Below are 21,685 nucleotides of genomic sequence, written 5' to 3'. Positions count from 1 at the left end.
AAATAGAGAATAAGGTAAATAAACAAATGTTTTAAATGTTATGTTATTGGCTTTGTACAGTGTTGTAGCAATGAGAAAATAGTTGAAGTGTGAAAGGGAAAATAAATAAACAGATCATGTTGGCTGTACTCCACTGGTTGCCCCATTCTCATGGTAACGGGCCACAAATCTTGCTGCTGTGATTGACGCACTGGGATATTTTGCGTAACAGACGTGGGAGTTTATCAATGTTTGATTTGTTTTCAAATTATTTTGTGGGTCTGTGTAATCTGAGGGAAATATGTGTCTCTAGTATGGTCATACATTTAGGAAGGCTAGGAAGTGCAGCTCAGTTTGCACCTCATTTTGTGGGCAGTGTGCACATAGCTTGTCTTCTCTCTCTCTGAGAGTCTTCAACTCTCTCTGAGAGTCTGCCTACGGCGGCCTTTCTCAATAGCAAGGCTATGATCAATGAGTCGTTACATGCTCAAGGATTTTCTTAGGTTTGGGTCGGTAACAGTGGTCAGGTATTCTGCCACTGTGTACTCTCTGTTTAGGGCCAGATAACATTCTAGTTTGCTCAGTTTTTTTGCTTGATTCATTCCAGTCTGTCAAATAGTTATCTTTTGTCTTTCTCATCTGCTTTGTCTCTCTCTGTCTCTTTACAACTCTTCTCTCTTTTCTTATTTCTGCTCAACTTCCTGACAGGCACACTGGCACTTCCCTCAGGGGGAAGCAGACTTCCCTCTGGTCCAGGAAGCGGTGAGGGGTAGCCAGGTTCCTCAGAGTCCAGGGTGACATGACCAAGGAGAAGTTTGACAGTTAGTCACTGTCACATCAATGGCCCAACTGAACTCAGCTGGATAGATACATGTTATGTCCATTAGCCTGGTAGTGGATAAGTTGACACAACACTTTACTTCATGGATCTCACAGATTTATTAGTTAACCATACAGAGATTTGAGAGATGAACTATAACACTGGTTTAATGTAACCATTGCATGTTATACATAGTTGGCCCTGGAATAACCATACGGGTGTTGTGACCATACCCCTACATGTAGTGGTGGCCCATGCTTGGAGTCGAGTCACATAGGCATGAATGTAAAATATTGCATTATTCACATACCACTGTTGTGTGTCTGTCATCAAAAGATGGCATGCTATGTCCTATATATATATATATATATATATATATATATATATAAAAGCTTTCATTAAAAAGATATCACATTTCAGGATGAATTGTACATGAGTAAGCACCATCAACAGGCAGTAAGTAGCGCTACATTATTTAGTGGACACGTTTAAGTATCTCTGTTTTGAAGTGTAATGATATGACTTGTCAACTCTTATCAGTGGATCCAGGCTTGGGGCCAAATTTGAGCGGAGATAAAAAGGTCTAAATGATTGCACACCGCGCAGGGTTTTGTTTCAGCAGAACACTGCATTTAACTAACCATAGACACAACAGATAGATAGCAACAACAACAAAAAAACAGATAGATGGCAGGGCACTTTGTTGCTAGGGGAAATTGTAAAGGGGAGGAGGAGGAGGATCGCGGAGGTTGGCCTTACTTAATGAGTCAATCCGGAAGTAGAGTGTACAATTCGGTGTTGGTGTTAAATGAAAAATAACGTCAAGAGCCAGTGAAACAGACACGGGCTTGGACGGAATCGGTAAGAGAGCAGTGGTGAAGGGGATGATGATTATCATCATCATCGCAAATTCATCTCGGTGAATTATTTTGTTGATATTAAAAAATAAAAAACCATCTAGCTAAATGGCGGATTCGAGGTAGTGAGGGGTGATAGAGCGGAAAATGGGAACTGGACATACAGTGAGGTACTGACACCGGTGTGAAAAACGGGAGAGGAAGAAAAGTGAGAGTGGAGACCAGTCATCATATCAAAGCTGCTTTCCAGAAAGCAGACAACACGTCCCACATGGGAAATGACAAAAAGGTGACATGGAAATTGTACTCATGCTTAGTTGGATAGGTAGTTAACTGTTAACTTAATACATTTGACTTGATGTACCCAGCTCGTTATGGAACTAACTATATTTTATGGAACTAACAGCATTTTGTTTTCTGAAAAACTCGCTTTCTGACTTACTAGAATGTGAGCTAGTTCGCATCAACAATATGCAGATGTTCAAGTATTGCAATTTCCCAAAGATTTCTAATTCATTGTGGTTGCAATAAGAGTGAATAGCTAGCTATCCCAGTCATGCAATCAATCACATGCAAACTAGCTAACGTTACGAGTTCCACACGTTAGTCAGTGGGAGCACCAGATTGTTTGCATTCGTTTTTATTTCTTTATTTTTTTATTGTGAAATAGTTGTGTAATTTGGTCACGTTTGTGTTATTATTCATAACCTATTGTAGGTATTTTCTGATATTCCATTAGTTTGGCAATGGCCTTTGCCAAGTTGTTGCTTTGTATTTGGCCACGTCTTTGACTGGCAAGCGATAGTCGAGTTATAATGTAGCGAAGTGACATAAGTTGCATTGAGACTGACTTGACTTTTCTTTATCATTTTATACTGAAGCCAAGTTTGGTTTAGTAGAATACTCTTCTGTAGACTAGGACACCTCCACGTAGTTACTTTAATAACAATTAAAGTAATTCCAGCAAGACTAATGAATCAGTTGAACTTCTAATTACAGTGTTTGAACCACTCGGGTTTAAGTGTCAGAGAGAGAAAACGAAAGGCGAGTATGTTCAATGGGAGGTTAGAGTATCAAATGGTCTGTTCCTTTTGAGGGAGAGCAACAATTCCCTCCCCTTTCTTTTCTCCCACCTAATTTCCCATCCACCCCTTGCCTTTTAAACTTTCTGCTCATTTGTTTGAAGAGACACTGGAGAACTAGACTGCTCTGTTTCAGGTACTGAAGAACAATACTGTTCACCTTTTGGCACCTCCTTTCAAAACCTTTTCTTCTTTGGCTTTTGTGTAACATTGCCATCTCCCTGTTTTATTTCCATCTTTGATGTTTGTCTACCCATAAGTCTATGCTGTCTACTCCTCTGTCCCCAACACCCAGTACCTCCTCTCTTTCTTTTTGTTTTCCCCTCCTTTGCTTTATGCCCTCGTTCTCTCACCTTATAGCTGTTTAGTGTTGCAATCCTACCGTGTCGAGGTGTTTGAAGCCCTGTGTTTTCAGATGTAACGGTTAACCGTGTGTGTGTGTGTGTGTGTGTGTGTGTGTGTGTGTGCTAGTGAGTGTCAGCTGGAATTGTCGTAGCTCTTGGTGTTCTCATTGTCAGATGGTGAGCTGGGTAGATTAGCTGGTGAGCTGGGTAGATCTCCAGCTCTGTTGAATTTGTTGCTCACCGATTTCCCCTCTAATAGTGATGGGGAACAATCAATAATTACATATTGGTATATTATTTTTGATGATGTATCGCTTTGACAGTATCACCATATTTTTTTTTTTGGGGGGGGGGGCGCTACTTTGCTGTACCTGCACCAAACTCCAGTATTTGTCCCTCATAGCTTGTTTTTTAAATCCTCTTTTTAAAGGGATACTTCGAGATTTTGGCAATGAACTCTCCTTCCCCAGAGTCAGGCGAACTCCTTTATCTCCTTCCCCCGAGTCAGGCGAACTCCTTTATCTCCTTCCCCCGAGTCAGGCGAACTCCTTTATCTCCTTCCCCCGAGTCAGGCGAACTCCTTTATCTCCTTCCCCCGAGTCAGGCAAACTCTTTTATCTCCTTCCCCAGAGTCAGGCAAACTCCTTTATCTCCTTCCCCAGAGTCAGGCGAACTCCTTTATCTCCTTCCCCAGAGTCAGGCGAACTCCTTTATCTCCTTCCCCCGAGTCAGGCGAACTCCTTTATCTCCTTCCCCCGAGTCAGGCGAACTCCTTTATCTCCTTCCCCCGAGTCAGGCGAACTCCTTTATCTCCTTCCCCCGAGTCAGGCAAACTCCTTTATCTCCTTCCCCCGAGTCAGGCAAACTCCTTTATCTCCTTCCCCAGAGTCAGGCAAACTCCTTTATCTCCTTCCCCAGAGTCAGGCAAACTCCTTTATCTCCTTCCCCAGAGTCAGGCAAACTCCTTTATCTCCTTCCCCAGAGTCAGGCAAACTCCTTTATCTCCTTCCCCAGAGTCAGGCAAACTCCTTTATCTCCTTCCCCAGAGTCAGGCAAACTCCTTTATCTCCTTCCCCAGAGTCAGGCAAACTCCTTTATCTCCGGTGAACTCCTTTATGCTGGGGAAGTAGATAAAGTGCCTCATTGCCAAAATCCCAAAGTATCCCCCTTTTTTAGTATCCCCCCTTTTAAACAGGGAGCCAATTTGTTTTCAGCAACATGTTTTCCATTGTCTTGTCCCTCTGCAGCAGACAGACATATGGTGAGCAACATGTTTTCCATTGTCTGGTCCCTCTGCAGCAGACATGGTGAGCAACATGTTTTCCATTGTCTTGTCCCTCTGCAGCAGACAGACATATGGTGAGCAACATGTTTTCCATTGTCTGGTCCCTCTGCAGCAGACAGACATATGGTGAGCAACATGTTTTCAATTGTCTTGTCCCTCTGCAGCAGACAGACATGGTGAGCAACATGTTTTCCATTGTCTGGTCCCTCTGCAGCAGACAGACACATGGTGAGCAACATGTTTTCCATTGTCTTGTCCCTCTGCAGCAGACAGACATATGGTGAGCAACATGTTTGGAACATTGTCTTGTCCCTCTGCAGCAGACAGACATATGGTGAGCAACATGTTTTCCATTGTCTGGTCCCTCTGCAGCAGACATGGTGAGCAACATGTTTTCCATTGTCTGGTCCCTCTGCAGCAGACAGACATATGGTGAGCAACATGTTTGGAACATTGACTTGCAATAAAATCACAGTAATAGAATCGCGATACATATAGAGTCGCGATACATATAGAGTCGCGATACATATAGAGTCGCGATACATATAGAGTCGCGATACATATCGTATCGACAGAATTTTTTTTTTTTTTGTGATAATGTCGTATCATAAAGTCCCTGGCATATCCAGCCCTACTCTCCAGCCTACATTTCCTGAAAAGTAAAAAAAAAGTGGGTATAAGCATCAGTTAGTTAGCCTAGTATTTACTGTGAACAAAGCATGGAGGAAAAATGTTAAAGTTGTAGGCTACAGCTGCACATTACTCATCCAGACTGGGACATTAACTCTGAGAAGCTAGTTTGTACTTAGTCTGATTGACAATGCTTACAAGATTATTGTTCTTATTATCACCTGTAATTGGTTTAGACACCTCGTCTGTTGAAAGTCTCCTGTCAGGATATACAGTGACCTCTTTCTCCCAACCCGGACTCAATCAATCCCCTTATCTAAGCCTCATGAGGCCATCCTTCCAAATGGCGTCTGGAACCCCTCATGCCCCATGTCTCGCTGCTACGTTGTGTTCTCAGTATCTGTAACCCCCATTTCTTTCTGTCCTCCCTCTATAGACCTTATTGTCTGTTCGGAAGGGCATTTCAGGATGTCGGCTAGTTAGATGAGGATGTGTTCAAGACCTGGACCTGCTGAAAAGGGTTCTCTTAGACACACTAAATAGTTAAACTATTAGCACAGATTTGGTAGATATTTGACAATGATTTTCTACCCATGTTTTCTGTGATATCTAGGTCTATTTTTATGGAATTTGACTGTCATTTCGATACATTTTCAGTCATTGAAAGATGTCCGGATATTGAAAACGCTGTAGGCTAGATCCCTGAGCTGGTTATGAAGCTGGGATATTATTTGGTCTGCTTGCCTTTTTAAGGCTGGATGTTTTTTGGTTGATGTTGAAATGCTCACTCCGCAAGTATTTACAACGTTTGTAAAACCAAGGAGAAGAGGTGCCAGGTTTGTGTGAGCTCTGAGGGGAAAGCTTGAGTCTCTCTTTAATTCGTCAGCATATTGACTTTGTGTGGTACGCTCTTCTCTCAAACCACTTATTAGAGTGGGTTGCATAAGTAATAACTCAGAAGATTTGACTGAACTAGGGTAATAAGTCAGATGTGTGTTATGACTAAGTTCCTTCACTTTTTAAAGCTAGACATATCAACTGTGAGAGCTAATATGTACCGGGTGTGTGACACGTGTTCTAGGTATAAGCCTAATCGTGCCATCTGGTATGAACACTGTTCAGACAGGAAGACATTCAGTCGTCCTGAATGGAAGTTTTAAAACGTTTTTAATGTAGGCTAAACAATAGTCGAGTCAGTGTGGTATACATGGATGGACCTAGTCAGCCAGGAGAGACGAGGAAAAGGGATTTACGAAGCTACCTAAGACTTGAGATGCACCCAGACAAGTACGTCTACTGATATAGTATACGTTCTGTAACTCTGACCCCCTAACTCTGACCCCTCTGTCCCCTAACTCTGGTCCCCTAACTCTGGTCCCCTAACTCTGGTCCCTCTGTCCCCTAACTCTGGTCCCTCTGTCCCCTAACTCTGGTCCCCCCTAACTCTGGTCCCTCTGTCCCCTAACTCTGGTCCCCCCTGACTCTGTCCCCTAACTCTGTCTGTCCGTATGCAGGTTTAATACCTTGTTAAGAGGATTCATGGGCAGGAAACTGCTTCCTGCTCGAATATGCCCCTTGGGAAATTTGTCTAAGTGTGTCCCAAATTGAACCGTATTCAGTGCACTACCTTGTCCATGTATTCACTATATAGGGTACCATTTAGGATGCATCAAGGCTTTGGTGGTAGCAGCAGGGTAGTGTTAGAAAATGGGATGTGTGCCATGAATAATAATGATAGAAACCAGGGAGGGGAAACTGGTGGCTGGCTGGCTGCTTTTTGTTTCATGGAACTCCGTCTCAACTTATTATTGTTGATTAGTTAGAATAACAGAATGCTCCAGGTGTCATTTATACACATGTGGTTGTGCATCAGCAGGTTCTCTCTTATGTCAGTCAGCTAGGTTTCCATCCAACTGGCAACACATTTTCATGGGACTGTTCTAAAATCCCCATTAAAACAAATGTACATTTTCTCACCATCAAATTGGCTTGTTGCAAATAGACTGTGTTGAACAACGCAGTGCGAGGTAAAATCCCCATGTACCGAATAATATATATATATATTTTTTAAAGTTCAGTTTTCATCGTATTTTCACCTTCACTGATGTTTTTGTTACAACATGTTGCTGTATATAGTGTATTTGCCCACTGTGGTCTTGGCACGTGCGCTCTAGCCAACATCTCACAGATACAGTGCGGGTATAGCCTACACGATGAGATTATTATGGACAAAAGAGTGAGAGAATTTTTATTTGTCAACCCCGCAGCCAATCATCATGTCACCAAAATAAGACGATCAATATTTCTTGGAAAAGGAGCATCAAGCTCATCGCCCTGTAGTTTCTCCACCCTGTGAAGTTCGTAATTTATTTCATCTGGAGCCTAATCGACGAGTTAACAGCATAGTGGGAGAACAACGCGTCATCGCGCGACTCCAAACTTTACTTCCATCTGATTTATTATTTTATCAATATTTGCGTATACAAGCTTTTCACCTCAATTTCTTCCATAATACATTTTACCGACACAGAGATCCATGTTTGTTTTGTTTTGTTGACATTTGGAAAGTTACCTGAGTTGCTGTTGCCGCCAGGCCCGGCACACCATTGTTATTCAACACACTTTACTTGCATACAAAGGTTGGATGGAAACCTGGCTATAGACAGTCACTCAATTTGCCCCTGTCAGCTAAATGTTTTTGGGGACTGGTAAATTAGTCTAGCCAGCTATCTAAACTTGTAGTAATCATGATTGAATTATAGCCCAGGGCCCCCATTTCATTTTGTTCGTCACTCTCACTCAGATATTAAAAACGGCAGATGTTTCTCCCTTTGGCAAAATGAGTAGAATTAAAACGGGGAAATATTCTTCTGCCCCATGGACATTTTTTTTTTTTGAATTGTAGCAAAGTTGCTTTAAAACTGTAAAATGTTCTCTAAGCCCCATGGCAAAATGTGTAGAATGAAAAGGCTAGAGTCGACTCTGACTGCGTGTGTGGGTATGGATGTGGGTACACAGACCCGCGAGCCATGGCGGCCCCTCATTAGTTTTGTGTGGCCCCCCCACACCCATCAAAGTTGATGTTCCTTATCTGGAGAAACCTGCTGGTGGTGAACCATCACCAGAGGTCCTACAGTGAGTCCCAGATGGCAACCTATTCCCTATACAGCGCACTACTTTAGACCAGGGCCCTATAGAACCCTATTCCCTATACAGCGCACTACTTTAGACCAGGGCCCTATAGAACCCTATTCCCTATACAGCGCACTACTTTAGACCTGGGCACTATAGAACCCTATTCCCTATACAGTGCACTACTTTAGACCTGGGCCCTATAGAACCCTATTCCCTATACAGTGCACTACTTTTGACCGGGTTCCGTAAGGGACCACCGGGTTCTGATCAATAGTAGTGCACTATATAGGGACTAGCATGCCATTTGGGATAATACCCTGACAGTGTGTTTCCCTGAAGGCTGAACCTGCTAGTGCTGTTGTGCTGTGTTTGTTTCCATCAACAAAGAGACAAAAAGGTATCAAGGTGATATCCATTTAGGGCCGTGTTCGGTTGGAGTGTGGTATCGAGCTCCTCAGAAACACTGCCTGTGGATGCTGGCTGGTATACATGTGTTATCTCAGAGACTCCCTGTGGAGCTGGCTGGGTGAATTAAATCATTTGGATATAGCACACAGGGTCCCTTGGGTTACTGTCCAGCTAACAAGCTTTAAAAAAAAAATCTCCATTGACTAGAATATGGATGGCCATGGCATTATGCTTCTGGACTTTACCGTTGTGTTTAAAACCACACACATGAAATGTCCTGTTGCTCTGCGATACTCGGGCTGATAGGTCCTGTTCCTCTGCGATGCTCGGGCTGAAACATTCTGTTCCTCTGCGATACTCGGGCTGATAGGTCCTGTTCCTCTGCGATGCTCGGGCTGAAACATTCTGTTCCTCTGCGATACTCGGGCTGATAGGTCCTGTTCCTCTGCGATGCTCGGGCTGAAACATTCTGTTCCTCTGCGATACTCGGGCTGATAGGTCCTGTTCCTCTGCGATACTCGGGCTGATGGGTCCTGTTCCTCTGCGATACTCGGGCTGATGGGTCCTGTTCCTCTGCGATACTTGGGCTGATGGGTCCTGTTCCTCTGCGATACTCGGGCTGATGGGTCCTGTTCCTCTGCGATACTTGGGCTGATGGGTCCTGTTCCTCTGCGATACTTGGGCTGATGGGTCCTGTTCCTCTGCGATACTCGGGCTGATGGGTCCTGTTCCTCTGCGATACTTGGGCTGAAACATTCTGTTCCTCTGCGATACTCGGGCTGATGGGTCCTGTTCCTCTGCAATACTCGGGCTGATAGGTCCTGTTCCTCTGCGATGCTCGGGCTGAAACATTCTGTTCCTCTGCGATACTCGGGCTGATAGGTCCTGTTCCTCTGCGATACTTGGGCTGATAGGTCCTGTTCCTCTGCGATACTCGGGCTGATAGGTCCTGTTCCTCTGCGATGCTCGGGCTGAAACATTCTGTTCCTCTGCGATACTCGGGCTGAAACATCCTGTTGCTCTGCGATACTCGTGTTTCTGAATCTGCTGATGATGCAATTGACAACTTCTAGATAATATAAACTAGTTGTATTCTATAAGGGGACTACTGTGTGTTTTGTGATCATATGGTGTTTGTTTATTTCAGACTGTTTCACTGATGTGAAAAACATGTAAATTGAAATGTACTTTTCTCTCTCCCTCTGTTTTTCAAGGTGATGTCCGAGGGATAACGGCAAGGACCCTCAGCCCTTCCACCCCAATGTGACCCTGTGTCTTCCTTTTTCTCTTATCACCTCTCTCCTCTCCCCTTTTTTATTTTATTTTATTTTTTTAACTTTCCTGTTTTTCTCAATTTCCCCTTGAGCCAACTCACTCTCTTGTTCCTCTGTTTCATGGAGGACAGCCAAGCCGATAACAACAAAGCACGTCTCCATCTCCGTCCAGCAATAGAGGTTCTGGATCGTTCTCCTGTCGTGTTATTGATCACACAATGATTGGATGAGAAGTAAGGATCTTATGATTGGACCTCAGTTCTCTCCACCCCTATTGGACAACGTTTTTTCTTTTCTTTCTCATCTTTGTGTTTTTGTTTGGACCCTATTGGCTGTTTGTCACTTCAACACTGTCCCACCTCAACTGTTTTCTTTTCCTCACTGTAGTCCATCCTCTGATGTCATTGGGCCATGGTTCGCAAGAGAGGCTCCCTTATCTTGTGTGGAGCTTTCCTATTCGTCGCCTGCAATGGCTTGCTTCTCCTGTTCCTTTGGGGACGAACTCCCATTGGTCGCTTTGGGGAAGGGGGCGGGGCCGAACCAGGGGGGCGGGAAGAGTGGGGCGTGGCCAAAATAAAAGGGGGTGGGACTAATCTGGCAGGCGAGGTGATCCGATTGGCCGAAGAGGTAGAATCGGAACTCGAGACCCAGAAGGAACTTCTGAAGCAGATTCAGAGTCACAGGTCACTGTGGGAAAAGAGGAGAGGGATGGGAAAAAGACAGACGGATGGAGGGAAGGTAGAAAATAAAGAGGAGGAACACAAACCTCCGCCACAGTTGTCTGCAGTACCTCCAAAGGACGATTCAGAGAACAAGGACCAAAGTCCAGAGGAAAATACACCGGAATTGATCATTACAGCAGTCCGAGACTCTAAAGTAGACACACAACTGGACAATGAAATAAAAGAGCTGACCGACTACACCAAATTGAATGTTACTGTCATCAGCCCACAAGTTGTCATTCCCATATTGGTCATCGCCTGTGACAGGGTGACCGTGAAAAGGAGTCTTGACAAGTTGATCCAATACCGCCCTTCTGCAGAACTCTACCCAATCATAGTTAGTCAGGACTGTGGCCATGCTGAGACTGCCCAAGTGATTGGCTCATATGGCAGTCAGGTGACCCCCATTAGCCAACCAGACCTCTCGGACATCCGGGTACGGCCGGAGCACAGAAAGTTCCAGGGCTACTATAAGATTGCCAGACACTACCGCTGGGCCCTCAACCAGGTGTTCAACACACTCTCTCACTCCACCGTGGTGATCGTGGAAGATGACTTGGAGGTAAGTGAACAGTAACTGAAATCTATACACCACTGTCTGCATGCACTGTAATTGAGGAATGGATTTAAAATGCACCTTAGTCTGAATGTGTTGACAGCGTTGATTAGAAGTGTCTGAGTTGCTGGTGATTTGCATGACGTTCAACAGAAGATGAACTCAGTCAGTGAAATGAACTGAAATCCCTGCTTGGCACCAAGGTCTTGATGTGAAGCATCAAGACTTTTTAGTGACTTGCATGAGGCTCCTGTATAAGTAGTCGTGTAGCTGATTTATCCACTGCTGCCTTTTCTGTTGCTCTCTCCATCCCTGGCATAATGGTTTTCAGTTGCTCTCTCCATCCCTGGCATAATGGGTTGCAGTTGCTCTCTCCATCCCTGACATAATGGTTTTCAGTTGCTCTCTCCATCCCTGGCATAATGGTTTCCAGTTGCTCTCTCCATCCCTGGCATAATGGTTTCCAGTTGCTCTCTCCATCCCTGGCATAATGGTTTTCAGTTGCTCTCTCCATCCCTGGCATAATGGTTTTCAGTTGCTCTCTCCATCCCTGGCATAATGGTTTGCAGTTGCTCTCTCCATCCCTGGCATAATGGTTTGCAGTTGCTCTCTCCATCCCTGGCATAATGGTTTCCAGTTGCTCTCTCCATCCCTGGCATAATGGTTTGCCGTTGCTCTCTCCATCCCTGGCATAATGGTTTGCCGTTGCTCTCTCCATCCCTGGCATAATGGTTTTCAGTTGCTCTCTCCATCCCTGGCATAATGGTTTTCAGTTGCTCTCTCCATCCCTGGCATAATGGTTTTCAGTTGCTCTCTCCATCCCTGGCATAATGGTTTTCAGTTGCTCTCTCCATCCCTGGCATAATGGTTTGCAGTTGCTCTCTCCATCCCTGGCATAATGGTTTCCAGTTGCTCTCTCCATCCCTGGCATAATGGTTTGCCGTTGCTCTCTCCATCCCTGGCATAATGGTTTGCCGTTGCTCTCTCCATCCCTGGCATAATGGTTTGCCGTTGCTCTCTCCATCCCTGGCATAATGGTTTGCAGTTGCTCTCTCCATCCCTGGCATAATGGGTTGCAGTTGGCTTAAGCGCTTAGACACCAGTAGCGTTTGCTGGCTGAGAGTACTTAGCACCTCTGAACATATTTGCGAACCAAGTCCGCACCAATTTTTATTTTTTACATGTAGATTCACGTGGAAAATGTCGCCAGAAGGACGTCCTAAAACACAGAGCTGAGCGATCAGCAGACAAACTAAATAACTTCTTCTAAGGTCACCAACGTCCCCGTGGCCTGCAGCAAAACATTTAAGCGCTCTGTTTGCAGAATTAAGCTTAACCCCCCCCCCCCCCCACGACGCCGTACACGCCGTCTGCCCTGTGCAGTTTAAACGGGTGTTCACCCGTGAAGAGCACACGTCTCCAGTGTGCCAGTAACTTTCAAAGGTGGGCATTTACCCACTGAAGTCCGTTACGATGCAGAACTGCAGTCAGGTCAAGACCCTGGTGAGGACGACGAGCACGCAGATGAGCTTCCCTGAGACGTTTTCTGACATTTTATGCAGAAATGATTAGGTTGTGCAGTTCCACAGTTTCATCAGCTGTCCGGGTGGCTGGTCTCAGACGATCCCGCAGGTGAAGAAGCTGGATGTGGAGGTCCTGGGCTGGCGTGGTTACACGTGGTCTGTGGTTGTGAGGCCCTTTGGACGTACTGCCGTGTTCTCTAAAACAACGTTGGTGGTGGCTTGTAGTAGAGAAATGAACATTCAATTCTCTGGAAATAGCTATGGTGGACATTCCTGCATGCCAATTGCACCCTCCTTCAACTTGAGACATCTGTAGCATTGTGACAAAACGGCACATTATTAGTGGCCTTTTATTGTCCCCAGCACAAGGTGCACCTGTGTAATGATCATGCTGTTTAATCAGTTTATTGATATGCCACACCTGTCAGGTGGATGGATTATTTTGGCAAAGGAGAAATGCTCACAAACAGATTTAATTAAATTTGTGCCAACATTTTTGAGAAAATAATTTTGTGTGTATGGAACATTTCTGGGATCTGATATTTCAGCTCATGAAACATGGGACCAACACTTTACATGTTGTGTTTATATATATATTTTTCAGTGTATTTAAAATCTGTCTCTCATTTAAATATGGAATCCTGATGATGAAAGTGGATCCTATAATGTTCATTTACACAGAACATTTAATTTGATACCTAAAACAGAGCATTCCTCACTGAAACATTTAACATTTTGTAGCCAGCATTTTGGCTTGGCTCTAGCCTATCGATATAGTCTAATTACTAGTCTATTGTGACCAGTGGTTAGACTGCCACTTGGGATCTTTCACTGTGATCTGTGAAGACCCAAGGCATTTTCAGTCAATCATTTGTAAATCACTCCTCTAAACATTAGTATATAGGCTATGCCATTCAGCAGATGCTTCTGTCCAAAACGACGTACAGTCATGCATTAATGTTTCGAATGGACGCCCCAGTGGGAATCGAACCCATGATCTTGCTCTACCAACTGTGCCAGAGGGGAGGAGTCAGGGGGCAGAACCGGTCTTAATCAATGTCCCTAATTCAGTGGACAGCTGTAATCCTGGTTGGCCTTCCCAGATTAGCACATTTAACTGATTAGTGGATTAACCAACGTTGGCACCTAGCAGAGAGGGGTGATGGGAAGGATCCCTAAATCCTGCTCGGTTCGTTCTGTCCCCCATCAAATCAGACCAAGTCAGTGTCCCAAATGGCACCCTGTGGGTCCATAGGGCTCTGATCAAAAGTAGTGCACTATATAGGGAATAGGGTGCCATTTGAGTAGCAGACAAAGTGAAACAGCCAGCTGGGTGAACAAATGGTCTGGGGGGGGAAAAAAACGTCAGACAGAATTCTGCACCAGAGGTGTAATGAGAGTTACAGGAAATGGCTAAAACAACAGAACTGTCCTGAGTCACCAGTTTAAAGCTTTTAGGCTAAACTTTCCCCCCACACACCCTCCCCAGAGAGAGAGAGGGGAACAGTTACTGGGAACTGTGTCCACTTATGTAACTGTTCCTGTAGATGCTGACAAAGACATGTTTTTGTTTTTGGCAAGTAATTTTGTGTTGACATACCATTTGGCATTGTATTAATCAGGCCAAACATTTGACTGGTCATTCCTTGAGGCCCATATGGGTGTTTTTATCAGGCCTGCTCACGTTTTTTATTTTGGTCCTTATGCTTGTTTTGCATAGAGCAGATGCCGTTTTCTAGCCTGGGTGCCAGTCTGTTTCTGGTCTCTTTTAAAACAAAATATAGCCTGGGTGCCAGTCTGTTTCTGTTCTTTTGCCAACTCCTTATGTTTGGCATATCATGCAGCACAAACAGATCTGGGTTCAGGCTAGCAGTTTTCAGTGATCATAACTAGTAATGAAGTCTACTGTATATACTGATTTTAATGGTTGTTTCTTATCACTGTCAGGAGAGACTACTAAGTTGTCACTGTAACACAGTTTACTAATCAGATGACTCTCTCTCCAAGGTTGCCCCAGACTTCTTTGAGTACTTCCGTGCCCTTCACCCCATCTTGACCTCTGACCCCACCCTGTGGTGTGCGTCTGCCTGGAACGACAATGGCCGGGAGGGACTGGTGGACCCTGGGAAGGCGGACCTCCTCTACAGGACAGACTTCTTCCCTGGGCTGGGCTGGATGCTGCTGAAGGACATCTGGGCAGAACTAGAACCCAAGTGGCCCACAGCCTTCTGGGACGACTGGATGCGTCACCCCGAGCAGCGTAAAGAGCGCTCCTGCATCCGCCCGGAGATCTCCAGAACTATGACCTTCGGACGCAAGGGTGTCAGCTTGGGTCAGTTCTTTGACCAGTATCTGCGTTATATTAAACTCAACACTGACTTTGTGCCTTTCACCAAACATGATCTGTCTTACTTGATGAAGGAGAACTTTGACGTGAACTTTGTGAAGCAGGTTTACAGCGCCCCTCTGATTAAGGTGGAGGAGCTACAACAAGGGGGTGGTTTGACAGGAACTGGTCCGTACCGGGTTCAATATTCCAGCCGGGACAATTTTAAGGTTCTGGCCCGTAACTTAGGGGTGATGGATGACTTGAAATCGGGGGTTCCCCGTGCAGGTTACAGGGGTGTGGTTAGCTTCCTATCCCGTGGACGACGGGTCTTCTTGACCCCACCTGAGGGATGGACAAAGTACGACGTCAGCTGGAGCTGAGAGGTTTGAACAGAACTTATTGTGAATGTTATCGAAGACAGACTCGACAGAGAGGAACACCTTCTCTAACCAAAGAAAACAAAAACAAGGTAACATGAAGGAGCTGAAGCTAAACAGACAGGTGGTGGAAGGGATATGTGATAGAGTGAGGCACAGTGTGACACAGGGCAACACCCAGGCAGTGAAACCACAGCACGTCTCACAGAAATTACAAACCATTTAATGCTTGGTTGTTCTCCTGCTAGAGCTGGAATGCTTTATGGTGGAGGTGTCGAACTCATTCCATGGAGGGCTTAGTGTCTGCTGTTTTTTATTATTTTAATTAAGACCTAGACAACCAGGTGAGGGGAGATCCTTACTGAGACCTAGACAACCAGGTGAGGGGAGTTCCTTACTGAGACCTAGACAACCAGGTGAGGGGAGTTCCTTACTGAGACCTAGACAACCAGGTGAGGGGAGTTCCTTACTGAGACCTAGACAACCAGGTGAGGGGAGTTCCTTACTGAGACAACCAGGTGAGGGGAGTTCCTTACTGAGACCTAGACAACCGGGTGAGGGGAGTTCCTTACTGAGACCTAGACAACCAGGTGAGGGGAGTTCCTTACTGAGACCTAGACAACCAGGTGAGGGGAGTTCCTTACTGAGACCTAGACAACCAGGTGAGGGGAGTTCCTTACTGAGACCTAGACAACCAGGTGAGGGGAGTTCCTTACTGAGACAACCAGGTGAGGGGAGTTCCTTACTGAGACCTAGACAACCGGGTGAGGGGAGTTCCTTACTGAGACCTAGACAACCAAGTGAGGGGAGTTCCTTACTGAGACAACCAGGTGAGGGGAGTTCCTTACTGAGACCTAGACAACCGGGTGAGGGGAGTTCCTTACCGAGACCTAGACAACCAAGTGAGGGGAGTTCCTTACTGAGACAACCAGGTGAGGGGAGTTCCTTACTGAGACCTAGACAACCGGGTGAGGGGAGTTCCTTACTGAGATCTAGACAACCAGGTGAGGGGAGTTCCTTACTGAGACCTAGACAACCAGGTGAGGGGAGTTCCTTACTGAGACCTAGGCAACCAGGTGAGGGGAGTTCCTTACTGAGACCTAGACAACCAGGTGAGAGGAGTTCCTTACTGAGACCTAGACAACCAGGTGAGGGGAGTTCCTTACTGAGACCTAGACAACCAGGTGAGGGGAGTTCCTTACTGAGACCTAGACAACCAGGTGAGGGGAGTTCCTTACTGAGACCTAGACAACCAGGTGAGGGGAGTTCCTTACTGAGACCTAGACAACCAGGTGAGGGGAGTTCCTTACTGAGAGCTAGACAACCAGGTGAGAGGAGTTCCTTACTGAGACCTAGACAACCAGGTGAGGGGAGTTCCTTACTGAGACCTAGACAACCAGGTGAGGGGAGTTCCTTACTGAGACCTAGACAACCAGGTGAGGGGAGTTCCTTACTGAGACCTAGACAACCAGGTGAGGGGAGTTCCTTACTGAGACCTAGACAACCAGGTGAGGGGAGTTCCTTACTGAGACCTAGACAACCGGGTGAGGGGAGTTCCTTACTGAGACCTAGACAACCAAGTGAGGGGAGTTCCTTACTGAGACAACCAGGTGAGGGGAGTTCCTTACTGAGACCTAGACAACCGGGCGAGGGGAGTTCCTTACTGAGATCTAGACAACCGGGTGAGGGGAGTTCCTTACTGAGACCTAGACAACCGGGTGAGGGGAGTTCCTTACTGAGACCTAGACAACCAAGTGAGGGGAGTTCCTTACTGAGACAACCAGGTGAGGGGAGTTCCTTACTGAGACCTAGACAACCGGGCGAGGGGAGTTCCTTACTGAGATCTAGACAACCAGGTGAGGGGAGTTCCTTACTGAGACCTAGACAACCAGGTGAGGGGAGTTCCTTACTGAGACCTAGACAACCAGGTGAGGGGAGTTCCTTACTGAGACCTAGGCAACCAGGTGAGGGGAGTTCCTTACTGAGACCTAGGCAACCAGGTGAGGAGAGTTCCTTACTGAGACCTAGACAACCAGGTGAGAGGAGTTCCTTACTGAGACCTAGACAACCAGGTGAGGGGAGTTCCTTACCGAGACCTAGACAACCAGGTGAGGGGAGTACCTTACCGAGACCTAGACAACCAGGTGAGGGGAGTTCCTTACTGAGACCTAGACAACCGGGTGAGGGGAGTTCCTTACTGAGACCTAGACAACCAGGTGAGGGGAGTTCCTTACTGAGACAACCAGGTGAGGGGAGTTCCTTACTGAGACCTAGACAACCGGGTGAGGGGAGTTCCTTACTGAGACCTAGACAACCAGGTGAGGGGAGTTCCTTACTGAGACCTAGACAACCAGGTGAGGGGAGTTCCTTACTGAGACCTAGACAACCAGGTGAGGGAGTTCCTTACTGAGACCTAGACAACCGGGTGAGGGGAGTTCCTTACTAATCAGTGACCTTAATTCATCAATGGAGTACAAAGGAGGAGTGAATACCCGCAGACACTCGGCCCTCCGTGAAATGAATTTGACACATGGTTTACGGTTTGCTTCAACGTGATGTCTTAAACCTAAAGGTTGATTACGTGGATTTGGAGACCTCAGAGACTTGCTTTCTGTGGGGGGTTTTTCTGTGTCACCAGATCTTAAAATATCCAAATGGCTCCCTGTTTACTGCACTACCTTTTGACTAGGAACCATAGGGCTGTAGTATAAAGTAGTGCACTAGAGGGATCCATTTAGGACAGCCTCTGTCTACATTCTATTCTCAGATGTCTACTTTAAAAAGAACTTACAGTATTCCACTCACTCAAAGTGAATGAATGAGGTCGAAATATTAGTTAGACTGGTATTAAACTTTTATCATAAATATATAATCTGATTTATTCTTTAAAATGGAAAAAAAAAGAATCATGATTTTTTTTTGGAGGGGGAAATACTATTTTGGGAATGATTTATTTATCTCTTGTAAATGGTTTTATAAAGAGATGATCAGAGGTTCATACATTGCCTTGCAGCGAGCCAATTTAACACCTGTATGTGACATTATGTTGTGCTCATATCAAATGGCACCCTATTCCCTATATAGTGCACGACCTTTGTCCAGAACCCTATGGGCTCTGATCAAAAGAAGTGCACTATAAAGGGAAAAGGGTGCCATTTGGGACGTCCATATACTTTAGCCCCTTTTTCAAAATGAATGGTCGGTTGTAATTCCATGACATTCAAACGGTGGTCTGCTACAGTTGTGTTTGTTGAAAGAGGAAAACAAAACAACAATGATCATGATTGTTTTACATGTTTTCTTGATTTACGTGATTGGGCGTAACTGGGTGATACGTGAAGGGTGCTTTTTATTCATGTACTTAGTTCTGGGGTGATTGATTGTCAGGAAGATCGATTCATATGTCCTGAATGGTGATGTGTAAGAACCACTCTGCCTGACATGTACTTAGTTCTGGGGTGATTGATTGTCAGGAAGATCGATTCATATGTCCTGAATGGTGATGTGTAAGAACCACTGCCTGACGTGTTTATAACTTGAATACGTTGCAAATAAAACAAGACTATTTTGCTATTTGTCCACATATCCATTGTGTCTTAACTTTTGAGTGTCCGCTAATGTTATTGGATCTGGGTTTTATTGTTCCTGGTCATTTTCCAACAATCGTTTCCCACTTGTGCCTGTAACCTCTTGTCCGTGTCACAAATAGTACCCTATTCCGTATAGTGCACTATTTTAGAACGGAACTCAATGGGCTAGTTTAAGGAGCCATTCGGGACTCAATCTAAGCTATCCCTCCCCACTTCCTTTCGAGTGCACTCTTATCCTGTTCACTTCCTGACCGGTCTTGCTTCCTGTTTCACAAACACTGGTCTGATTTATTATTCTTTTTGAACATTTTTACAATCCAGAATAGAAGAGGTCAACTGACTCAGCGAGTAGATTTAGACTAGGAGACCATTGATGACAGTATTTAAAACTTGGCTGATCAACTGTGACTCCCTAAAAATATTTGTTAACTCAAAGACGTAGACTCTCCAAATCAAGCCGGAGTGTCCAAAGCTAGTTAGTTCAATACCTCAAGCTTAGTACATTTTATATTCAATTATTTAGCTTTTTTTCCCCATTACTTATATAGGTTAGCTTCTGCCAAAAGAAATGCTAGCACCTCTGAACAGAATACCTGTCATAATTTGCAAACCGATTTGTACATTTAGAAACGGGAGAAAATGACAGCGGTTGGTCGCTATAACACACTGTTCTGACAGATAATTGGTCTGGGTAGGTTTCTGCTTTAGGCTAAGAGCTACTGTACAGTCGTGGCCAAAAGTTTTGAGAATTACACAAATATTAATTTTTACAAAGTCTGCTGCCTCAGTTTGTATGATGGAAATGTGTATATTTATTTCACCAGGCAAGTTGACTGAGAACACATTCTCATTTACAGCAACAACCTGGGGAATAGTTACAGGGGAGAGGAGGGGGATGAATGAGCCAATTGTAAACTGGGGATTATTAGGTGACCGTGATGGTTCAAGGGCCAGATTGGGAATTTAGCCAGGACACCGGGGTTAACACCCCTACTCTTACGATAAGTGCCATGGGATCTTTAATGACCTCAGAGAGTCAGGACACCCGTTTAACGTCCCATCCGAAAGACAGCACCCTACACAGGGCAGTGTCCCCAATCACTGCCCTGGGGAATTAGGATATATATATATATATTTTTTTAGACCAGAGGAAAGAGTGCCTCCTACTGGCCCTCCAACACCACTTCCAGCAGCATCTGGTCTCCCATCCAGGAACTGACCAGGACCAACCCTGCTTAGCTTCAGAAGCAGACCAGCAGTGGTATGCTGCTGGCATTATACTCCAGAACGTTATGAAGAGTGATCAGATGAAATGCAATTAATTGCAAGGTCCCTCTTTGCCATGCAAATGAACTGAATCCCAACAGCAAAAAAACACTGCATTTCAGCCCTGCCACAAAAGGACCAGCTGACGACATGTCAGTGATTCTCTCGTTAACACAGGTGTGGGTGTTGATGAGGAGAAGGCTGGAGATCACTCTGTCATGCTGATTGAGTTTGAATAACAGACTGGAAGCTTCAAAAGGAGGGTGGTGCTTGGAATCCTTGTTCTTCCTCTGTCAACCATGGTTATCTGCAAGGAAACACGTGCCGTCATCATTGCTTTGCACAAAAAGGGCTTCACAGGCAAGGATATTGCTGCCAGTAAGATTGCACCATTTATCGGTTCATCAAGAACTTCAAGGAGAGCGGTTCAATTGTTGTTAAGAAGGCTTCAGGGCACCCAAGAAAGTCCAGCAAGCGCCAGGACCGTCTCCTAAAGTTGATTCAGCTGCGGAATCGGGGCACCACCAGTACAGAGCTTGCTCAAGAATGGCAACAGGCAGGTGTGAGTGCATCTGCACGCACATTGAGGCGAAGACTTTTGAAGGATGGCCTGGTGACAAGAAGGGCAGCAAAGAAGCCACTTCTCTCCAGGAAAAACATCAGGGACAGACTGATATTCTGCAAAAGGTACAGGGATTGGGCTGCTGAGGACTGGGGTAAAGTCATTTTCTCTGATGAATCCCCTTTCCGATTGTTTGGGGCATCCGGAAAAAAGCTTGTCCGGAGAAGACAAGGTGAGCGCTACCATCAGTCCTGTGTCATGCCAACAATAAAGCATCCTGAGACCATTCATGTGTGGGGTTGCTTCTCAGCCAAGGAAGTGGGCTCACTCACAATTTTGCCTAAGAACACAGCCATGAATAAAGAATGGTACCAACACATCCTCAGAGAGAAACTTCTCCCAACCATCCAGGAACAGTTTGGTGACGAATAATGCCTTTTCCAGCATGATGGAACACCTCGCCATAAGGCAAAAGTGATAACTAAGTGGCTCGGGGAACAAAACATCAATATTCTGGGTCCATGGCCAGGAAACTGCCCAGACCTTAATCCCATTGAGAACTTGTGGACAATCCTCAAGAGGCGGGTGGACAAACAATAACCCACAAATTCTGATAAACTCCAAGCATTGATTATGCAAGAATGGGCTGCCATCAGATGTGGCCCAGAAGTTAATTGACAGCATATTTTTTTCAACACTGCAAATTTTGACTCTTTGCATCAACTTCATGTAATTGTCAATAAAAGCCTTTGACACTTAAGCAGAACATGTTAAAGCAGAACATGTTAAGGCAGAACATGTTAGAGCAGAACATGTTAGAGCAGAACATGTTAAAGCAGAACATGTTAAAGCAGAACATGTTAAAGCAGAACATGTTAAGGCAGAACATGTTAGAGCAGAACATGTTAAAGCAGAACCTGTTAAAGCAGAACATGTTAAGGCAGAA

The 21,685-nt window shown here is 45.2% G+C and overlaps 1 protein-coding gene across 2 annotated transcripts; it reads left to right on the top strand.

Annotated features, from left to right (window-relative positions):
* Positions 1-1,413: 1,413 nt before the first annotated feature.
* Positions 1,414-18,894, top strand: LOC139392331 (alpha-1,3-mannosyl-glycoprotein 2-beta-N-acetylglucosaminyltransferase-like). Of its 2 annotated transcripts, XR_011629661.1 has the most exons (4): positions 2,701-2,874; positions 9,755-11,098; positions 14,623-16,019; positions 16,614-18,894. XR_011629661.1 is itself a non-coding variant. In XM_071140241.1 (3 exons), the coding sequence occupies exons 2-3, from the start codon at positions 10,226-10,228 to the stop codon at positions 15,322-15,324; spliced, it is 1,575 nt and encodes a 524-aa protein (XP_070996342.1). In that variant the 5' UTR covers positions 1,414-1,945; positions 9,755-10,225; the 3' UTR covers positions 15,325-15,804. The 2 variants fall into 2 exon arrangements, 1 of the variants encoding a protein (XP_070996342.1); XM_071140241.1 differs by lacking the exons at positions 2,701-2,874; positions 16,614-18,894 and adding an exon at positions 1,414-1,945 and having other exon boundaries at positions 14,623-15,804.
* Positions 18,895-21,685: the final 2,791 nt, after the last annotated feature.

Source organism: Oncorhynchus clarkii, chromosome 32 (assembly GCF_045791955.1).
Source record: "Oncorhynchus clarkii lewisi isolate Uvic-CL-2024 chromosome 32, UVic_Ocla_1.0, whole genome shotgun sequence".
In the NCBI taxonomy this organism is placed as follows: Eukaryota; Metazoa; Chordata; class Actinopteri; order Salmoniformes; family Salmonidae; genus Oncorhynchus; species Oncorhynchus clarkii.
Note: the sequence above shows the minus strand (reverse complement) of the source record. Positions and strands in the feature narration are given on the sequence as shown.